The sequence below is a fragment of the Schistocerca nitens genome, chromosome 2 (assembly GCF_023898315.1).
Source record: "Schistocerca nitens isolate TAMUIC-IGC-003100 chromosome 2, iqSchNite1.1, whole genome shotgun sequence".
Taxonomy (NCBI): Eukaryota; Metazoa; Arthropoda; class Insecta; order Orthoptera; family Acrididae; genus Schistocerca; species Schistocerca nitens.
The window spans coordinates 185,865,683-185,888,538 of NC_064615.1; the positions used below are offsets into that span (position 1 = coordinate 185,865,683).

General features: G+C 39.0%; 1 protein-coding gene across 1 annotated transcript in view; it reads left to right on the forward strand.

Annotated features, from left to right (window-relative positions):
- The window catches only part of LOC126234906 (voltage-dependent T-type calcium channel subunit alpha-1G), a 790,867-nt gene that overhangs the window by 740,345 nt on the left and 27,666 nt on the right, over nucleotides 1-22,856 (forward strand). The window contains exon 34 of the mRNA XM_049943646.1: nucleotides 608-900. Within this exon, the coding sequence (XP_049799603.1) occupies nucleotides 608-900 (293 nt within the window). The remainder of the gene's footprint in view (nucleotides 1-607; nucleotides 901-22,856) is intronic.

The window sequence follows — 22,856 nt, forward strand, 5'->3', positions numbered from 1 at the left end:
TGCCCAAACTCCACAGTAAATAGGTATGAAAATTTAGGAAAAATAAAAGGAAAAAAGTTGCTCAGCATTAATTTAGAATCACTGTAAAAACTTGTATGACAAACTGATTCAGAAATATTATTATTCAACTGGAACATTCGTGAGGGATGCTCTGAAAATTTGAGCAGAACACATACTTAGAATTACAGTTCATTTTTTTTTTCAGTTATGTGTCCAGTACAGTATATTATATTAAAGATATTTTAAGAAAAACTGTTAATCAATTTTTGTGTTTTGACAAGTTTCTTATACATTAAGTCAATAACTTGAAATGGTAGGTTATGAGACAATAAACGTCTATTCTATTCCTCCTCACGCAAAGTTAATACTTTGTAACCAGGGTTGGTTCTAAATGATCTAGTTCAAAATCACTATCTATATCAGAACCTAGTTAATGCGGAACAAGCATTTGTGAAAGAGAGTCAAAAGTATATCTTCTTGCATAAAAATTTCGGTTACTAGTTGCAGTTTAAATATATGCCTGACGTAATTAATGTAACTTTAGCTAAACAGTTCACGAAAACAAGTTTTGAAAGGTCAGAAATTCAAAGTATTTTATATCTTACAGAATGCAGTGAAAAGAGACCATGCCAGGGACTGGGTGAACATGCACACTTTAGTAACTTCGGCATGGCATTTCTCACTCTGTTCCGTGTAGCTACAGGAGACAACTGGAATGGAATAATGAAAGACACATTACGTGAAGACTGTGACAATTCAGCTGATTGTGTCAGAAACTGCTGCGTTTCGACAGTGATAGCACCCATCTTCTTCGTTATATTTGTTCTTATGGCACAGTTTGTGCTTGTGAATGTTGTCGTTGCTGTGCTAATGAAACATCTGGAAGAATCACACAAACAGGTAAGTAAACTGTTAAAGTTTCATTTGCAGACTATAAAATAACTATGCACTGTCACTTACTGATTTTTTGTTGCTATTATTCATGCATTACACTCATTTCCAGAAAAATTATGTTTTCCAGTCTCATAGCATTTTAATATTTCGTAGTTACATTTACACAGTATGGTAACATGAATTTACACAGTTGGGTAACACGAAGGAAGAAGGATATGGATGTCGGCGCAGGATCCGTAATTCTCATACAATATAAAACAGATTATAGTCATAAGCTCAAGATGTAATGTTCCATTGAGTAATAAATACAGCATCAGGTATTGCCAATATCGAGTGGGCCTTAGGAGTGTAGTGCCTCTCAAAGTCATAAGTTTTGAAATAGCACATGATGTTCAAGATGGGTCAAAGAGAGACTGAAGGAAAAGTCCATCCTGGATGTCAATCAAGTGATAAATCTGAGGACAAAATGTGCTACAAGCATAAATTTTAGAATACTGGCTGTTGATGTGACAGATAAATGATAGCAGAGATTGTAGGGATGGAAAAAGTACTGAACACAAAAACTTGTATCTTAAATTTGCAGATGAGGAATTGAGTGCAAGGCTGATGTTCAAAGTGTTATGCAGTGAGCAGAAGAAACTGAATGATCATGTGCTTGTTTTCCAGAAAATTTGAAGCATGTTTTTAAATTCTAATTATTGACAATAATAACTCTGTTTTTAGTATGATCTGGATACAAGATTCCAAAGGCCAAAGACATGTATGCCAGCTTCTTTGCACCACATAGGCATGCCATGCTCACTGCATTCACTAAGGGCAAGGGTGAAGGGAGGGAATTTTGAATCTGAACTGAGAAGTGTTCCAGATAAAAAGAGTACTGATGTCACTTTGAACAGTGGAAGCATGAAAGAGACATAAAAGGGCACCTAATCATCATTACAGAAAAGGCCTTTGAGGATGCCTAGCAACTTTGAAAATCATGATAGGCAATCTGTGGCAACACCCAAGGAACCTACTGCAAAAAATTTTAATCATAGTACTGATAAGTTCTTGAACTAGGTGTTCCAGATGTCAGAGCTGCTGTAATTAGTATTGCTGCTTTTCATTGAAATGGTAATTATTAGAATTTCTATTATTGCTGAGATCCTTTCTCATTTCATTCTAGGAGTTTCAAAATAACTATATCCATAAGTAATGGAGAAAATACATGCACGAAAGTTTGAGAGTTATCAGACAGTCTTTTTGTAATGTGTTCTCTGGACTAACATATAGACATGTAAACAGGAATGATGACAATTGAACTAAACATTGTCAAATACAATGCAGTACAACACAACAAATCTGTAAATATTGTACTGGGCTCTACAGATCAAGTCTATGAACATTGTGATTAACTCAGTACAAGTGCAATTTCCAATACCATTAAGGAGTCCTGAGTGCAAAACTGTAAGCAGAGGAAGCAGATGCCATTGCATAAAATGGCAGGGAAGCCTCTGCTGACCAAGCACCTTGGTGAATGTTTCTATACATTTAAATTCCAAAAGACACCATGGGAACTGGAATATAGCCCAAGTCACACCTATCTACAGCAAGAACAACAGAACTGATTGACTGACCTATTGTCCTAATTTCCATTTCTATCTCTAGCTCTAGTGATGTTTTAGAACATATTATGAGTTCGGACACTGTAACCTATCTGAAAAAATGTTGTCATGTTCAAACAGTGGAATTCCATGTCAGAATATGAACAACATAAGGAAAAGATAGATTGCTACTGACTGTAAAGATGAGAGGTTGGGTTGCAGAAAGACACAACAAAAAGACAGTTACATATTAGCTTTCAGCCAAAGATTTTTTTAGAAAAGGAAATACACACAGAGTCATTCACAAAAGCAAGCACACTTCAAGTGCAATAATGCATGTATGAGGTGTGCTTGCTTATGTGAATGAATGTGTATGTGTTTCCTTTTCTGAAGGAGGCTTTGGCCGAAGGTTAATATGTAACTGCCTTTTCCTTGTGCCTGTCTGCAACTCAAAGTGTCATCTTTACAGTCAGTAGCAATCTGTTTTTTCCTTAGATTGTTGTTATCATTTTCTGCAGATGCGGCATCCTAAAAGCCATAAACAGAGATAAACAACTGGATTCTGAGTTTCTATGTTTTCAGAAACCTTTAGTTCAGTACTACACCAATACCTACTACATAAGATATCTAGCTGGGTTCGCAACTGGATTGAGGACTGCGCCCCCCCCCCCCTGACCCCCCCCCCCTGCCAAAAAAAAAACTCCCAACCTAACCTCGTATTCAGGGCTACGCTACAGATCAATTTATTTATGAAAATACAGTGTACAATCTCCTACAAATTTAACATATTCACAAACACCTTTTCCTTTACACCAAATAAATACAGTTTCGTTAACATTAATCTTACGTCTATTACGGGTATACAGGAAGAATGGTGAAGGTGACATATATGTTGATTTTCCAAAGTCTTTATTAGCATTTTCCGTAACATGGTACGTCTTGTAAGCGATGATGTCTCTGTCCACAAAACTCTCCAATCCAGAAACGTTTGGGACACCGGTACCACCTCATACAATGGCAACTGTAAGCCATCCATTCCCATGGGTAAATGTATCGTTAATGTCAATGCTGAAATTCAGTTTACATCCACAAAAAACTGCGGGTCCGTCTAGCAGAGAGTGAGCAGCAACGGATTTTACTGTATTCTTCTTCTTGTCGGCGGCTGATGTCGTCATTTCCACATCTTCTATGGTCTTATATATTGTCTGCCTCGCGCGACGTCGTAGCCTTCTATATCGCATCTCGGCATTAATCTTACGTCTATTACGGGTATACAGGAAGAATGGTGAAGGTGACATATATGTTGATTTTCCAAAGTCTTTATTAGCATTTTCCATAACATGGTACGTCTTGTAAGCGATGATGTCTCTGTCCACAAAACTCTCCAATCCAGAAACGTTTGGGACACCGGTACCACCTCGTACAATGGCGACTGTAAGCCATCCATTCCCATGGGTAAATGTATCGTTAATGTCAATGCTGAAATTCAGTTTACATCCACAAAAAACTGCGGGTCCGTCTAGCAGAGAGTGAGCAGCAACGGATTTTACTGTATTCTTCTTCTTGTCGGCGGCTGATGTCGTCATTTCCACATCTTCTATGGTCTTATATATTGTCTGTCTCGCGCAACGTTGTAGCCTTCTATTGCCTGTACTAAATATATAAGACCATAGAAGATGTGGAAATGACAACATCAGCCGCCGACAAGAAGAAGAATACAGTAAAATCCGTTGCTGCTCACTCTCTGCTAGACGGACCCGCAGTTTTTTGTGGATGTAAACTGAATTTCAGCATTGACATTAACGATACATTTACCCATGGGAATGGATGGCTTACAGTCGCCATTGTACGAGGTGGTACCGGTGTCCCAAACGTTTCTGGATTGGAGAGTTTTGTGGACAGAGACATCATCGCTTACAAGACGTACCATGTTATGGAAAATGCTAATAAAGACTTTGGAAAATCAACATATATGTCACCTTCACCATTCTTCCTGTATACCCGTAATAGACGTAAGATTAATGCCGAGATGCGATATAGAAGGCTACGACGTCGCGCGAGGCAGACAATATATAAGACCATAGAAGATGTGGAAATGACGACATCAGCCGCCGACAAGAAGAAGAATACAGTAAAATCCGTTGCTGCTCACTCTCTGCTAGACGGACCCGCAGTTTTTTGTGGATGTAAACTGAATTTCAGCATTAACATTAACGATACATTTACCCATGGGAATGGATGGCTTACAGTCGCCATTGTACGAGGTGGTACCGGTGTCCCAAACGTTTCTGGATTGGAGAGTTTTGTGGACAGAGACATCATCGCTTACAAGACGTACCATGTTACGGAAAATGCTAATAAAGACTTTGGAAAATCAACATATATGTCACCTTCACCATTCTTCCTGTATACCCGTAATAGACGTAAGATTAATGTTAACGAAACTGTATTTATTTGGTGTAAAGGAAAAGGTGTTTGTGAATATGTTAAATTTGTAGGAGATTGTACCCTAGTTAATTAGTCATCCAAGAATGAAGAATGAATTTAAGATGTTTTTCAAGGAAGTGTGATGTATTGTATAGTGCTGATTTGAATCTTAGGGCTTTTGCACATCATGTAACAACATAATAGGAAATGTGATAAGATAATAATGATAATATCCATTCAGTGTTGACAATATTGTAAACTACACTGTGTGAGGCTCCACTTAAATTTATTCCAGATGTTCCAATCACACTGTGATATACCATCTCCTACTTTAAACAAAATGAATTTATGTAAACTTGTACAGTTGGAATGATATAAATTTGCTTCAGTTTTAACTTGGTGAAATGTGAGCAGTCTAAATGGGTGGTGCAGCTCAGAAATCTTAACCTAATATATGCTCATTGTCCTAGAGTTCTTCCTGAAAACTGGATTCATATCCTTGGTCATTTGGCATGCTATGTGGATTAAGGAACAGAATTAGATCTTTGTACTAGTATAAACAGCAGTTCTGTGCATCAGACTAAAAGGACTTTTTGATAATTTTGTTGACATCTTTAAGGCTGCATTATTTTGCAAATTATTTGAATTACTTTAAAAATTAAAGACTTGCTTCACATTGATTAGTTTTACAGATTGACAGTGTAAGATCATAAGCTATTTCAAGTTGGTGAATAGAGGAAAATGAGTAGCATTCTATTATATAACTTCATTACATGTTAATTACAACTGAATATGATAATCTCTGACGTTCCTACCAATTGACCGAATTATGTAAAGTAGATGTTGATGTTTCATAGTAATTTATATTTTATATTCTTCAAAAGGTATAAATTACTGCTTCTAACAATTTTTGGATATTGTAATTTTCCTGTTAATTGAAATCTCAGTGATTACTTGCCCTAAATGATCTGAGAGTTGTGGTATTGATCAGTGCAATATACTTCCAAAACTGATTTGTTATGTATCAACTGCTGACAATAAATGTGATGCAACAAGAAGATATGACTGTATGTCAATGTAAGTTTACACACATGTACACCATCAGCAGATATGTAAATGATTAGAGATGCAGTTCTGTGGCAACTAGAACAGCCACCAATATGTGTTAGCATTATTCATGTTTGATGGTGTTACAAGGCTAGTGGGGTATATAATAGGTGAGTGGATAGTGTTAGATGTTGAGTGAGCACTGTGAAGGACAGAGAGATGAGACATACTCTTGTGAGACAGTGTTATCAGCACCTGATAGAGTTTCAAAGGGGCGTCATTGTGCGTCTCCCTTTGGCCACATGGTCAAACGATGCAATATCCAGATTGGAGGGGCATACAGATGTGACCAGATGGGAACATGAGGGCTGGCATACTCGCCATCAAGGTTCTAAATGACCATTTCTGTTCACCACAAGGGAGGATCACCATAGTGTGCACTAAGTCCACAGTAAACCCTTCACATCAGTGCCTGCCATCTGAGACCAAGTAATGTACTCCCTTCTACATTTTGTGTCATCCTGCACCATTGGTTGGTGGCTAGCAGCAGCCAGATTCCAGCATTACCCTCCCATGCATAGGCTGCCATTAACAGCACAACATAAACAGCTGTATTTTGAGTCAGAGTACCTGACCATGAAGCATAGACTGCTGATGAATGACGTCATGTTGTTTCAGTGATGAATTGTAGTTCTTCACTATGTGTATGATCATCATTGGCGAGTATGGCAGTGACCTGGGGAGAGGTTCCATTCTTCCAAAGTTATGGAGAGGCACATTGACATTACTCCTTGCATCAAGGTCTGAAAATCCATTGGGTAGGACATCATGTCATGACTGGTAGTGATTGTGGGAATTCTGACAGCACAACTGTATGCATGGACATCCTGCATCCTCATGTGTTACCTCTAACCTCTCATGTAACAGTATTCTGGTGCCATTTTTCAATAGGATAATACTCATCCACAAAGGAAATATGTCTCTATGAACTATCTGAGTGATGTTGAGGTACTTCCATGGAGAGCAAGAGCCCCAAATCTGTACCTGATAAGAAATGCGTGGGACCAGCTAGGAGGTCAACTCCATACCAGTGCCAGTACCCAGCGTATCAAGGATCAGTTTCAATATTTTCCCAACTGAATCAGGGCATGCATCCAGGACAGAGGGAGTGCAGTGTCACACTGATAACTGGGCTCACAGTGTCAAATTTTGTAAATTTGACTCATTTTTGTAGTCCCTGAAACAACATTAAATATCCCTCAACCCTGATGTTTAATTTCATTTCCTCCTCCCCTTCTGGGTGCCTCTGGGAAAATGCAGTACATTATAAAACAGACTGCTTACAGAAAACAATGTAATGGCCTATACTGAAATAGTTCTGAAGGATGGACTCACAGGGAACATCAAGCACATACAAAGATGGACAACAAAAATTGCCAGTTGCTTCATTAAATCATTTGAGAACATAACAGACAAGGTGCAAAACAGAAAGTCAGAAACCTGAAGGACATATAAAAGCTTTCAAAAATTATTTCTGTAACCCCCCAGAGCTAGTTTGCAAATTGGAATGTTAGTGTTCTTCGGACTCTTATCTGGTGAAATTGGAACAGTAAAATCAGACTGACAACAGCTGACACAGAGGCAAATTAGGAATCACTATTCCCATGCTCTATCCCTGAGTAGAACATGTGGTGAGATAGAATGTAGCTCTGATACACACTTAACAGGAATTGCTGAGTAGAGATGCTTATACAAATATCAATGAAGAGGTGTAGGAAAATTCTGTGTGGATAGTTGTGTACTATCATTTCTGTTTGACACTTCTTTTATACTGATATTACATGGGAACAATGAATTTCTCCACAAAAGTGAGAGTGGTCTTCATGAAGTATATACATATGAAGCTGAACTCATCCTTTGTAAAGATGATACACTGAATCACGCTATTAGATTTCAAATTTATTCTACAGTTCTTGAATTCTGAAAGATATATCCTAAAGTCCCCAGAAACTGGCTGCAGTTTGTGCCAAAGATGTAAGCAATATAGACAGTGTCTAGCATTTCTTTTTGTTACTAATTACACCATTCAATGTTTGGAGTAGATTTTCTGCTAAGCTCTAATATAGTAAAGACAGCATATATGTCTATTCTTCCCAAGGCAAAGATAGCTCCATACATGTTCCATCGATCACTAGCATGAATTATGTCAAAATTCTGCCTATGCATTATTTCATTCCAAGTATGTTCAACAGGTGCAGGAAACTGATCCTTGCATGACAGCGCACAGGACCAGTATGTTTCAAAAAGGTGTGCACAAAAATGCGACTTTTCAGAAAATTATATCTTGGGTTCTATTCATTGTAGAGATAGGGGTTCAAGTGTTCTGGATGGACTGTGGCCTTGTTACCATTTATATACCTATCAGAAGGATCCTCAAAAATGTTGTAAGGAAAGCTAAAACAATGGCAAATGACAAATACATTGAAAACTCAAAAACAAATCTAAAGCTATACGGGAAGTTATAAAAAATCAAACAACAAGTGAAACTAAACAATATAAAAATGTGAACTTATGTTATGAAGGACAAATGATTTCTTGCCCAACAGAAATTGTAGGGACCTTCAACAAATATTTTGCAAACGTAAGTGAACAGTTGGTGAGTGGACTGGAAGAACACAACAAAATATCACCTCCAACATGCAATAGTATGAGAAATGTGTCTACATCTTTGTTCCTTTCACCCACAAATTCTGAAGAAATTTTATCAGTTAAAATAACCTTGAAAACAGGGTACTCATGTGGAATTGATGGAATACCTGATGGAATTATTAAAAAATTCTGTCTCACCTTAGCTGAACCCTTGACACATTTGTGCAACAGCTCACTGGCATCAGGAACCTTCCCTTCATGCTTAAAAACAGCAAAGCTGAAACCACTGTTCAAAAAAGGAAATCCAGAATGTGTTTCAAATTATAAACCAATAGCCCTACTGCCTGTATTTTCTAAAATTTTAGAAAAAGTTTTTTATAAGAGATTGTCTGATTTCCTAAATAAAAATAAAATTCTCTCTCCTTCACAACATGGCTTCAGGAAAGGCTATTCAAGTGAAAGTGCAATATTTGAATTTCTTAATGAAATCTATACTAAACTGGATGCAAGTGAGTTTGTGACAGGCATATGTCTTGATTTATCTAAAGCTTTTGACGTCATTGACCATAGTGCCCTACTGCAGAAGCTTGACCAGTTAGGAAGTAGAGGTATATCCAATGAGTGGCTCAAGACATACCTATGTGGTCGCAAACAGGTGGTTGAAGTGCAATATACTGACCATAACAAAATCAGCTACTACTATTCAGGATATGAAAATGTGAAATATGGTGTCCCTCAAGGATCAGTATTAGGACCCATTCTGTTTCTCCTCTATGTCAATGATCTTATGTACAACAAGTATTACCACACTACCCTCCAATTTGCAGACGATACAAGCTTCCTTATTAGTGGTAAAACAATGAACAGTGTAGAACAGTGATTCAGCTACAACAAGCTTACAACAAGCTAATTATAAACAAAGAAAAGACAGTAGCACTGAATTTCTATAATGTAAAAGGAAGACACCACCCAAACATAGAAATAGAACTTAGGGACAGAGTTCTTGATAGTGTTGACAGCACTAAATTTCTGGGACTCTGGCTCCAGAACAACACAAAATGGAAGGTACATATTGAATATTTGCAAAGAAAACTAAGCAAAACCTGTTACATGACACGGATCTTAAAAGCTTGTTGCAGCAAAGCCAGCCTGTTAAATGTATACTACTCCTATGTGCATTCTGTAATTAAATATGGCATAATCTTCTGGGGCAATAAACAACAAATATTAAACTTTTCAGGATGCAAAAGAGAATGCTAAGAATTATTGAAGGGGTAAACAATACGAAATTGTGCAGACCCATATTCAAAAAACTGTCAGTTCCTCCTCTTCCTTGCATTTTTATCTATGAAACACCAGTTTTCATCCAACAATATATCGATAGACACCCAGATATCTTATTAAAAAATGAAGATATACATGCACACAATATAAGGCAAAAATCTGACCTTCATGTGAAACAGGTGAGAACATCATTGTGCCAAAAAGGCACACTACATACTGGGATAAAGATTTTCAATAATCTACCTAAACATATTAAATCAATAGGTAAACTCTGTAGTTTTAAGGCTGAAGTAAAGGCATATTTAATTGATCATTGCTTTTACAGTCTGACAGAATATATAAAAGCCAAACAACAAAAATAAAGATGCATTATTAATATTCTACTTTGTATGTTGCCTGTAATGTTTGTTGTATTTATGAATCTGTGCTAAATTACTTCAATATCTAGTCCTTAGGATTGCAATACAAACTGTATTTTATCTTGTAAATACCTAACCATGTCCAATATCCTTGTATATATTCTATACATATAGGATTTGAAGGACTAAATAAATAAATAAATAAAGGATGGTCATACTATAGGTATCCTGCAATACAGGGTCAAAATTTAAACACTACACACACTTCCTCCAGCCCAGGCACATTGAGCAAATCAGTTGGTTCTGTTGTATTAAGTGTGATCTAGGGTAAGCCACAGATGACTTATAAAAGCCCTATTAGTTCATGTGCAGTTCATGAGAAAACCTTGAAGAACCATGATGTTTAGGTACTAAAAGTACCAACTGTGGGGGTGGCCACTTCTATAATTTCTATTCATGGCAAATCATCAAAATTTTTATTACATGTTCTTAAGATGATGTTCTCAGGAAACCTGGAAGCTTTTTTGATATAATTATACATTACTGATATCCAGAGGTTCAGAGTTACTGTACTTGTGCACATAAAATATACTCATAATATCCAGCCTGAGAAGTAATTGTAGTTTTAACTGCCACAATGGTGAGGGCACTGGTGTCATTGCAAGATTTCTGAGGTCACAAAACTATGTTTTTAGCTGCCATTTTTTCACCAATAAAACTTGATGATGCACTATCTCTGTATAATGGTCACTTCATGCTGATACAGGCTGTCTTGACCTGGAAGTTATTGATTGTGCCACCTGACAGTGTAAGCACCTTACAAAAGTTATTTTGTCATTCAAAATTCTTTGTAGTTGCAAATCAGATACCGGATTTTTTTGCGTACTGAATTTGTAGCCTAAAAATGTGCATTTTTATGTAAAGTAGTGTAAAGTGAACTTGTGTTGGATGGGAAACAGTTTTGTGTTAACCTTATATTATGTATACTTATATGTGCAAAAGTATGTACATGTGTCAAAGTGTATAAATAAACCATTAAAACTTTACTGATCCACAAATTAATTTTATATAAGCAGCGCACCCTGCTGTAAAAGGGGAAAGAAGGGAAGCAGCTGAAAAATGCTGCTGTTGAAGCACATAAAAGATAAATATGTTCCTCTTTGAAAGATTCTTTAAAAGATTCTGACATAAAAGTGGAAAACCAGCTGCCTCAGTCCTCATTCCACACTCCAAAAAGGAGAGGGCAAGAAAGCAGAGAGTTTTAAGGTATTGCATGAAACTATAATTCGTGTTATGGGATGCCCATGCAAGCTTTTTATCAAAGGGGAGTCCTTAAAATGGGGACTGTGCAGAAATGTCCAAGTGATGGCTCTCCAAGTGGTGTTCTGAGTCAGGATGTACTATGGTACAACATCAAAAAAGCATGGCTCATGTTTTTGTGGGAGAGTTGGAAAATATGAGAAAGGATCCAAGTGGATGCCCTTCAGATGATGCCCTGGAGTTGGTTTTCAACCAAGGCTGCAGATTGGGAGCTTTACCAAATGCAGAAGTTGCATTTGATGAGGGATACCTGTGGGCCAATGGAGGTTACTAGTTGATCGATGGCGATGAGGAAGAATGCAACACTCAGCATGGAGTCCTGTGGGGATGCCGTTTGCTTGGACCCATGGGGAGCTGAATGTTGTACCAACTCTAACCCAAACAACCACTGAAATAAAAGTTGATGAATGAAAATTAATAAAGAGCCTCAAAAGCCCCAGTCATGGAGAGAAAGTAAAAGATAGTGACTCAAAGCTGTGTCATATGAATTGTGTAGGTTAAAAAAGACTGCTTTATGGTGTCAGCATTTAGAAAAAGCCTGTTAGATTGCTCTTTCCAACATAACCAGATGATTGGTTGTGGATAGTTCTTCCTGGAAACCTACTGATAGGGCAACAAAATGCCCCGTGGTTCGAGTATGCAGCATAATTGGCCGACTACCATCCTTTCAAGCAGCTTGTGTTGATGAGGCTAATCGGTTGATGGCTGTCAGTCAGTGGATGTTGGATTTTTTGCCTGGCTTAAGGATCACAACATTGACACTATCTCCCCACTGTGAAGGGAAAAAATGCTGTACCCAAATATGGTAGAATATTCTAAATTGGTGGAGTCCTTGAGTAACATTCGGATATTGGATTATCTTATTGTGAATACCAATCAGCATCTGGGGCCACATCATGTGGCACAGCAGTTCCCTGTCAGCAAAATATTCATTATATAATTCGGGATGGTGGGGATGGAGGGTAGGAGAATGTTGTCAATTTGCCTTTAGGTGTTCTGTAGATAGCCAGATAGAAAGAGGACACTAATGCTGTTACAAAGTCAGTCACAAGGTGTTCCACAAGAACTGATATGTATATGCCCTGAAGGAAGTGTTTACTTAGATAGCTAGACTTAGTGTGAAGCCACTTATAAATGAGAATGGTGGTCTGTGAAGAATATCACTTGAGACACTGCATTGCCTTTCAATGATTCTGAATAGCTGTTTCAATGTCTTTGGTCCACCATGGTACTATCTTGTGGTGAAGGGAGACTGCAGAAAGGCAACAGCAGTTCCAGCAGTGTGGTTCATCACATTGGAGATGTCTCCCACAACCTTATGGATGCAATCTAACAGAGAGAGGGCGAAGCTGATGACAGAGTACGCAACTGACTGCCTATTGGCTTTTTGAAGAGCGCAACATGGTAATTCATCTGTCAGGTGATGACAGGCAATTAACAGGATCACCAGAAAGTGGTCACTGTCATGCAGATCATTGTGTAGCGATCAGTGCAGTGAAGTCACAAGATTTAGAAAAAACATCATAAGGTCAGTAGCTGAAAAGGTTCCACAGGAATTACTGAAGCACACGGGAGTATCATAATTTAGGAGACACAAATTGAGACCTGAAAGATGTTGGTTAATCAGAAGGCCCCTACCAGATTAAGTGGTACTTCCCCACAGGGAGTAGTGTGCATTCAAATACCCAGGTGGAAGAAAGGAGGAGGGGGAGGGGAGAAAGTTGTTGGATTAAGGTGGCCATCTCAGAACAGGCAGTGGCCCTGCCTGGAAGTAAAGAAATGTTGCAAATGATGAACTCTTGGGTCTTTGGTTCTTTAGCACTCGCAATGCTATTGCTTCCAACATGATGCACGGGGAGGGGGAGGCCTCGCGGAATCCACTCACTGATGACATCTATGTCAATGATACAAACCCCTCCAGATGCTCTCTCGGGACCAGTATGGTTCCAACAGTATTCGTGGTAACTTGAAGAGTTGGGGAATGGTCATCAGTGTTCTTGGTGAACAACACTTTTCACAGAACAAGAGGAAATTAGTTAATTCCAGCAGGTAACAGTAAGATACATTGCAGTTCCACTGGATCATCAGACTGATGGTTTCATTGTTAGGCATGAAGGCACCAGGGGGACAGTTTATGCCTCAGCATACTGTCTGTCACTGTAGGCAGATGGAACAATCTTAGCAAACACTGATGTGTAATCCATAGGCATGGGGGGACCTCACACCTCCGGGATCACTAGAACAGCCTTTTCCCAAGACTTCTTATTCTTCTCTTTCATGACATTTGGCAGTTGAGGTTCTTCTGAGGGCTTATCCGCTGTGGGTGTAGGAATGGAAAAAGAGCAGGCAGTAATGGGATTGCCAGTCTATGACTCCTTCAGCCACTGGCTGGTGACAGGTCTCTGATCTCTAGATTTCCAGAAAAAGGGTTCATGTGAGGGAGCCATGTCACTGCTACATGCTGGAGGAGGATGCTGCCTCCCCAGGCAAGTGGCTGAAGTGGTTCCATACAAACCATGAGAGGGGAAGGACTATTGCCCCTAGTGTCAAGTTTATTTCTGTGGCTACTGGATGTTTATGTGGAGGGAGTAAGTGCCTAAGATACTGCTGACAACCTGGCCACAGCAGTTGTAGAAGTCAATATCAGTGAGACTTGATACAAGTGATCATATTATTCTGAGATTCAAAATATGAGAGATGGTCTGTGACTCTCAGTTCCTGAATTTAGCATTTTGTGAGTAGGTTAGGATGCCTTGGGGATTGGGTTGGATAGTGATCCCTGCAATTGAGACAGACAGATGATAGTGCACATGGTGATTTTTCATGAAGTGGACATCACTGTCTCCCCAAACCATGCTGTATGTACTCTGAGAAGACATATGTGCGAAACTTGGACATTTAAAATGCCACGTTTGGGGCAGGAAATACAGCTTTACATCACAGTGGTAACACTTGATTTTAAAATTTTCTGGAAACAGAGCCCTTAACAAAGAGGATGACTACACTGGTGTCTACTTTTTCTCTGGATGGCCATGATATACACAATGTATACCTTGCCTCTCCAAATGTTTGCATAGTTCTTTGCCTTCCTGCAGCATTATCTTACATGGAAAATTAATCCCTGTACCATGTTGAGGTTCTTATTCAGCGTGATGGTAACAGGTAAATCACCATCATGTTTACAAGGGAGTAACATCTTGGACTGAGGGAACCTGCAGCATATGAAGTTCCACTCCTTTCACATGCACACTTCCTTGAAGCTACTGAAATGCAGTTCTTAGCTAGAGAAAGCTACAGAAAAAGCAGTTGTACACCTAGTAACCACAAGTCATACACTAAAAATTGTTTTGTTGGTGGAAGGTTAGTAATAGTTAAATGAAAGTATTCATGTACATAAAATTTCGCTCTATTATGGTAAGCTTGCATACACCAGTTACTACCAAGCCTTACTCTAAGATGTACAAAGTCTGCAAAGTCCACAGGTACACATCATTCATAACCATAGCCAGTTTATGGTAATTATTAGTTATCCTTCACTGAATGTTTAAAAATGGATTTTTTTTTTAGAATAGCTCACTCAAATGTTGCTATAATCAGTCTCACATAACAAAATGTTCATGTTCGCGAATAAGCAACAAGCCATGCAGAATTTAATTATTTAAAATATCACCAAAAGTTCTTAATTTCACACCATGCATTAAATTGTACTCTCTTCCACACTTTATGGCACTTCTCAAACATTTGGGTACCAAAATATCACAATATTAATAATTTTCATCATAAGACCTATCAATAGGTCTGATCACTCTGCGATCTAAGCCCCAACTCTACTCATCTCTCTACACAAAAGAAGTTTCTGTTTCCCAAAATACATGTGAATATGCTAATTTCTGATTGGCAGAGAAACATCATTGCCAGTCAGAAAGCAACATCAAACCCACTCAATCCCACGCACACGCACAGACCCTATCAAAACTTGTCACTGAACCAGAACAGTAAATTAACATAAATAAATTTTGAAAACCCACAAATATAAAATTAATTGCCTCTTAACAGAACTACTTTACTGAAATAATAATCTCGTTTCCTACTACCATAAAGTGATGAAATAGTTTATAACAAATTCCATGGAATGAATGACTAACACACACATCATTCTCAAACATTCCTCACAAGACTAGTTGCTTCAATGTATAGTACAAAAAACTTTACATGTAACATTACTTCACATTCACACCTTCATTACTGTCATGACTAAGCTCAATTGTAATAGTAGTTAATAAACAATTAAGAGATTAAAGGAACAGAACTGATATTTCAACTGCAGCTCAAACAGTGTCCGTCAGCTAGTGACCTCTACCAGATGCCACCTGTCCTGCCCATGACTCATAATGCATGTCTGTTCACTGCTGTTATGATCTCAATAGGCATGATATAGGGCACTATGCCTCACGCCCCCTTTAAATATGAAAAAGTTTTTCTTGCAAATAAAAATTTTGAATATTTCACTCAGACATCAGGCAAATTCCAAAACCAAAATATAGTAAATTACATTTCCCTTATTTCAGACATGGTAGTTCTAAAACTAACCTAGTATATGATTTGACAAAGTTATGTTGCTTTCAAATTCATTAAAGTAGTTTTTCATACAAAATTAGTTTTTTTCACATAACAGTGAAACTTTTATTTCCTGTGCATTTTCCAATAGTTATAAAATTTTCCTTTTTCATGATGGACTGTATGTCTGTATTTTACACCAATTAAATTCTCTCCTACCTTCATGTTGGCATTCATTAGCATAACAATTTTCCTACTCTTGTTTCTCATATATGTAGGGCACCCTGGTGTGTGGCATCCATAACATTTGACCTTCAGCTGCAGTCCAAGTTTCAGTTAGAAGTCCATACTTCCTAAAAACAGAGTTTGATCTAAGCCTGCAAATAACTATTACATCTTCCAGAAATGAATCATTATTACATATGTTTCTTAAATTTCATTTCCCAATTAACTAAAGTAACAGAGACTTTACCCTAACTAGTGAATTAAAATGGCACTCAATTAAATTTACTTGAAACCATAAGTAATCAAATCAAAATAATTTCAAAACTTCAGCAAGTTACGGTAGCTAATGCAAGTGCCTTGGTTATTTACTTAGTGAAGTGAAGTATTAACATTAAGTAGATTCAAGTTATTTAAAAATGGATTTCATCTAGTACAAATCATTCTTTGACAATATTTACAACTCAACATAGTTACCACTGCTTATACCAGTTACTTCATTACAACTCATGTACAGTCACTCATCTGGTAAAAATACTAGAGTGAAGCCACAATGTCTCTCTCTATCTTCACCATGATGTTTTGACTTTACAAATTCAAAAAAACTCATTTACAACTTTTTTGTTTCACCTTCCAACTTCAGTAGATTCTTTACATCACCATACTAATCAGTTAATCTCAATAATCACATCCAGTATTTTCCCATGTTACAAAAATCTGTTAACCATTTTCCACCAGAATGACATGCCTCTCCTTCCAACAAGTCATCTTACTCCATTGTTACCTGTTTTTCATCATGACAACACACCTCTAATTTTTCATTAGCACAAAACCTCTCATTACCCCAAGTTACCTCAAATTATCATAAGTCACTTCATTTTCACAACCAAATCCTATAATCACTTCAAATTACGTTAACCCCTAATTAAACATTTCTCTCTTTCTATAAGTTTCAACATGCAGTACCCCCTGTTGCTTCTACTTTTCTGCAGAAGTGAGAAAAGTTAAGGATGATAGACAAAAGTTCAGAATGAGAGAAGAGAAAGGTTGACAACACAAAAATAAATTAAAGTAGTACTGTCAGTAACTTGAGTATCTGGTAATCGACAGTTATCTAGCATTGCAAAGAGTGCAATGCCCTCTGAGGTATTTACCCCAACTCCTCTTTTTTATCTTCAGTGTTACTAAACTCACAACTTTCAAGGGCTCATTTCTGAATCTATTTTTCCCTGGTTTACCAATTACTACAATCCAATTCTCTCTCCATCTTACTTTCACATGGTTTAACAAAACGAATGTGCCTGGTCAACATGTACATTCATACCACAAGCAGCAGAGCTTACCTCATTAAGCTACATTTCTTTGCTTACAGCGTCAGCTATCACAACAACATCAATACCTTTTTCTTCCATATAAAACTCTCATACTTCCTGAAAGTAAGCATTTCAACCACAACATTCTAAACTTCCACTTTTTCATTGGAGTAAGCACCCATTTTGATGTATTACTACATGCAAAAACACCAGTTTCAGTCCCTTCTGCCTGTACTCAATAACCACTGACTTTCACTGAAGCAGACTCCACTTTACTACCTTCAGTACTGTCACTGTTGTCCATAATTAATCTCTTATCACCACAGTACACATTCATTTTACCAAACTCCACAATTGACCCTAATTTATCATCCAGAATGGATACCAGAACCTCATTACTTCCAAATTTAACTTCCATACAGAACATTAAACCCTCAGAACATAAAATTATACTACAACAAAAATTATTTCTTCCTCTATTTTGTAAGAATTTTTATGCAAGAGATGGCAGGTGTTACAAGTGTATAACTGTACTAAATATTCCTTTTCCAAATCACCTCATCCACACAAGTTGTTGTCACATCAAATAGGAACCTGTCAATAGGTCTGATCACTATGAGATCCAAGCCCCAACTCTATTCATCTCTCTACACAAAAGAAGTTTCTGTTTCCCAAAATACATGTGAATATGCTAATTTCTGATTGGCAAAGAAACATCACAGCCAGTCAGAAAGCAACATTGAACCTACTCAATCCCGCACATATGCACAGAACCACTCAAAACATGTCACTGAATCAGAACAGTAAATTAACATAAATAAATTTTGAAAACCCACAAATATAAAATTACCTCCCTCATAACAAAATTACTTTACTGAAATCACAATATCATTCCCCCAGTACCATAAACTAGTGAAATACACTGCCTTTTGTGAAAAGTGCAACACCGAGAAGGAATCACCTGAATAGCGCCCCACTTGGTGGAAGTGGCAACAGATGTGCAAGCAATACGTGATGCGTTGCAGCGAGATGGGGTACACATAGGCTGAGCAGAGCCCTCTTGTGTCAGTCTGACAGGGTTGGTGTTACGCCCGGTGTAGTCAGTGCAGAGCTGTCACACAGGGTGGAAACAATACAGTGAGAGCCAGTATGCCGCATTGACGTCAAAGGGAGCCATATCAGCAAGTTTGAACAGGGCAAAATGATCGGTCTCCAGGAAACAGGGCTGCCATACCATGACATTTTGGCGCACACAGGACATGCTGCTATGACAGTGATGCCTGTGTGGAAGCAGTAGATAGAGGAAGGTCGTACACAGTGACGAGCAGGAAGTGGACCATGGAACATGACCACAGCATGGGATGACCATCATCTTGTCAGCATGGCCATTATGAACTTTACAGCATCATCCAAAGTTGGCTTATCGTTGGAGCACTGCAACAGGTGGGAACTTGTCTGCATCAACAGTTCTTCGTTGTCTGCTGCAGTTGGACTGCTTGCTTGCATGCCATTACGTCAGCTTCCATTGTCCATAAACCACAAGCTCCTCCAACTGCAATGGGCTCTTGAACACCGTCACTTGGGTGCTGAGTGGCAACATGTAATCTTTTCGGATGTGTCCCACCACAAGGTGTGACGGTTTGGGGCACCATTGGTTACAACAATTGATCTTGCCTCATACATATTGCGGGTGCTTTGAACAGCAACCGACACCTAATGGAGGTTGTGGAGCCTGAGGCACTTCCCCTGCTTCAGGCATCTCCACAGGCCACATAGGCATCTCCACAGGCCACATTTCAACAAGACAATGCCCAGCCACATATTGCGAGGAATGTACAGGACTTTGTCGAAGAGTGAAGTATCATTGCTTCCCTGGCCTGCATAGTCGCCAGACATGTCACCCATCGAACATGTCTAGGATATGGTCGGTCAACACCTGGTGTGTTACGATCCTCCAGTAAATGGTGTCACAGATTTGTGGGCTTGGATACAAACTGCATGGGGGAAAATCCCTCATGAACATATTCACAACCTTATTGATTCAATGCCACTACGTATAGCATCTCTAATTGCAGCACACAGTGGCCACACAACATCCTGAATAGTAGGGCTCAAAGGACATATACAGATTTGAAAAGGTAATCATTTGTTGCTTGTCATGTACCTAATCTGTGGTATTAAATTAATTGAATTCATGCATTTTCTTCTTTTGTTGCAGTTTCCACAAATGGTAGTGTAGTTTATAACAAATTTCATGGTATGAACGTTCCTCACAAGACCAGTTACTTGAATGTATAGTATAAAAATTTTATATAAAACATTATTTCACATTCACACCTTCATTACTCTCAAAACTAAGCACAAGTTTAATAGTAATCAATAAACAATTAGAACATTAAAAAAACAGAACTGCAAATAAAAATGACAATATTTTGACTGCAGCTGAGACAGTGTCCGCCAGCTAGTGACCTCCACCAGATCGCATAGAAACTACATGCACTCGAGTATCTGATTCCACCTGTCCTGCGCGTGACTCATACAGCATGTCTGTTCACTGCTGTCACAATCTCAATAGGCATGATGTAAGGCGCTACGCCTCAAACGATTTCAAATTTTGCTAACGGAAGTGATTTGCCAAATACTTTTTCAATATTCTCCACAAAGAAACATTGGTTTAATATGGAAAAAGGATGTTCCATCTGTGGGTGCAAATCAGGAACTGTGGGGAATACCTGTCTACAAGTTTCTGGGTTTTGCTTTCCTCCCACAGTGGAACCAAGGAGGGAACGTTCCTAGGGTTGTAACTGTTGGCACTAAATTTTGGTCTGTCTAAAGAGACTGCCAGAGTCTCATGGCCACAGGCTGATAACTTTGGTCTTTAAGCTGAGTACCTGCCATCATGTCACCTACTCCAAATAAGTGCTCTCCACACAGGCACCACCAATCCTGAGCAAAGGTCACTTCATATGATGGCCAGTGGCTGAATATCTGGTGCCTGCAAATGGGAGATACGTATTGCTTGATATGCATGAGGAGGTGCAGTTCGGACAGCAACAGAGTGATCCCTGTGCAGTCGAGGGGGCTATCACTTTAAGTGTACCTGAGGATCTCCCCCAAATTGGCTGTAGTGAGCAAGCCCCACCTCATGGCCCACACAATTTGTACAAAATTTTAAAAAGTGTGAGGACTAGACATTACTTAACTAAAATGTGTGATATAAAATGAGAGTACAAAGTGGAAGAAGCTGATCAATATCCAATGAGTGAACTACGCTGTTGCAGGAAATCCGCCCTAGAGAATTAATCAGAGAGAAAAATTGTATCACAGGGAAGGAAGAAGTGCCTCAATAGCTTGGACCCCTATGCTTGCCATGCACATACTCATAAAACAGTTGTGGGCTGTGTCATCCAGCAGTTCTTATGTGCTGAGTTACTTGAATTCTTCACAAGCTTTTCAAATGATTGTGGGAATGACAATCCATATTAATATGAGTATACTTTTAGTTACAAACACGTTATTAATTGAAACTGGTATAGCACTTGCCCGCAAAAGGCAAAGGTCCTGAGTTCGAGTCTCAGTCGGGAACACAGTTTTAATCTGCCAGGAAGTTTCATATCAGCGCACACTCCACTGAAGAGTGAAAATCTCATTCTGTAAACATCCCCCAGGCTGTGGCTAAGCCATGTCTCCGCAGTATCCTTTCTTTCAGGAGTGCTAGTTCTGCAAGGTTCACAGGAGAATTCTGTAAAGTTTGGAAGGTAGGAGACGAGATACTGGCAGAAGTAAAGCTGTGAGGACCAGGCATGAGTCATGCTTTGGTAGCTCAGATGGTAGAGCACTTGCCCACGAAAGGCAAAGGTCCCGAGCTCGAGTCTCAGTCGGGCACACAGTTTTAATCTGCCAGGAAGTTTCGTATCAGCGCACACTCCGCTGCAGTGTGAAAATCTCATTCTGGAAACATCCTCCAGGCTGTGGCTAAGCCATGTCTCCGCAGTATCCTTTCTTTCAGGAGTGCTAGTTCTGCAAGGTTCGCAGGAGAGCTTCTGTAAAATTTGGAAGGTAGGAGATGAGATACTGGCAGAAGTAAAGCTGTGAGGACCGGGCGTGAGTCGTGCTTTGGTACCTCAGTTGGTAGAGCGCTTGCCCACAAAAGGCAAAGGTCCCAAGTTTGAGTCTCGGTCGAGCACACAGTTTTAATATGCCAGGAAGTTTCATATCAGCGCACACTCCACTGCAGAGTGAAAATCTCATTCTGGAAACGTTATTTATTGACTAATATAATACACAAGCTATGAAATGAGGATACAACTTTTGTGGAAACATAAGACACACTGGCAGAAAAACAGATACAGAAATCATGACAGTTCAGAAAGGAAGATATTCCACATTTTCAGTCTGTCTTGGACTACCCCTACCCCTATAGAGTGGAGCTCCTGGAATGAATGAACATTCAAGTGGTACACTCCGGCCAGTCTTCATGTGGACCAGCCATAAAATGGAAGAAACTGGGGAAGTATCCTGTGGAGGCTCATCCGGCAACGGCATGGCATCTTTGGCAGCTGTGTCAATCAGTGTAGGCATTGGTTGTGCATGTTTATCTGGGGATTGTGCGAAGTGGTCAACTGGTGCATGTTGCAATGTGGGCAATAGTCTGGAGCTGTCTGCTGTGCTGAAAGGAGGGGTCATGCCCACAGTGTATAGGAATGTCAAATGCTCTTTTTCTTGTTCTTGGCCAGGTGTTAACTTGGATGGCAGAACAGTGATCGGCAATCCTGGTGGGGTAGGAAAGCGATGGCAGCTGTTTTGAAACATGGCAATGAGAGGTGCATGCAGCTGTTTAGTGGCAGCAGAATAGACAGGGGAATGATGTCATCTTTTATCTTTATGAGTTTTGTCAGAGCTGTCCTGATTGCAGCGGCTCGATATGTTTCATTGCTGTTAACAGTTGGCAGTATCACTTACCGCATGGCTGTCACCTATAGGTGTGAGCATCATATGAACATGTTGTATGTCTGTAAATACTCTCATTCTTCATTCAGAATTGAGCCTCTTGTATGGACACACAAGTGTTGAAATGGTGCAGAAAGTCTGCTCAATGAATAGGCTTGGCCACATCCATGACAAACATCTGCTAGAAATTTTTCTTGAAACTCAAACACAAAGGTCAAATCATCTGAAAGTAGGAATTCTGGAGTTTTTTG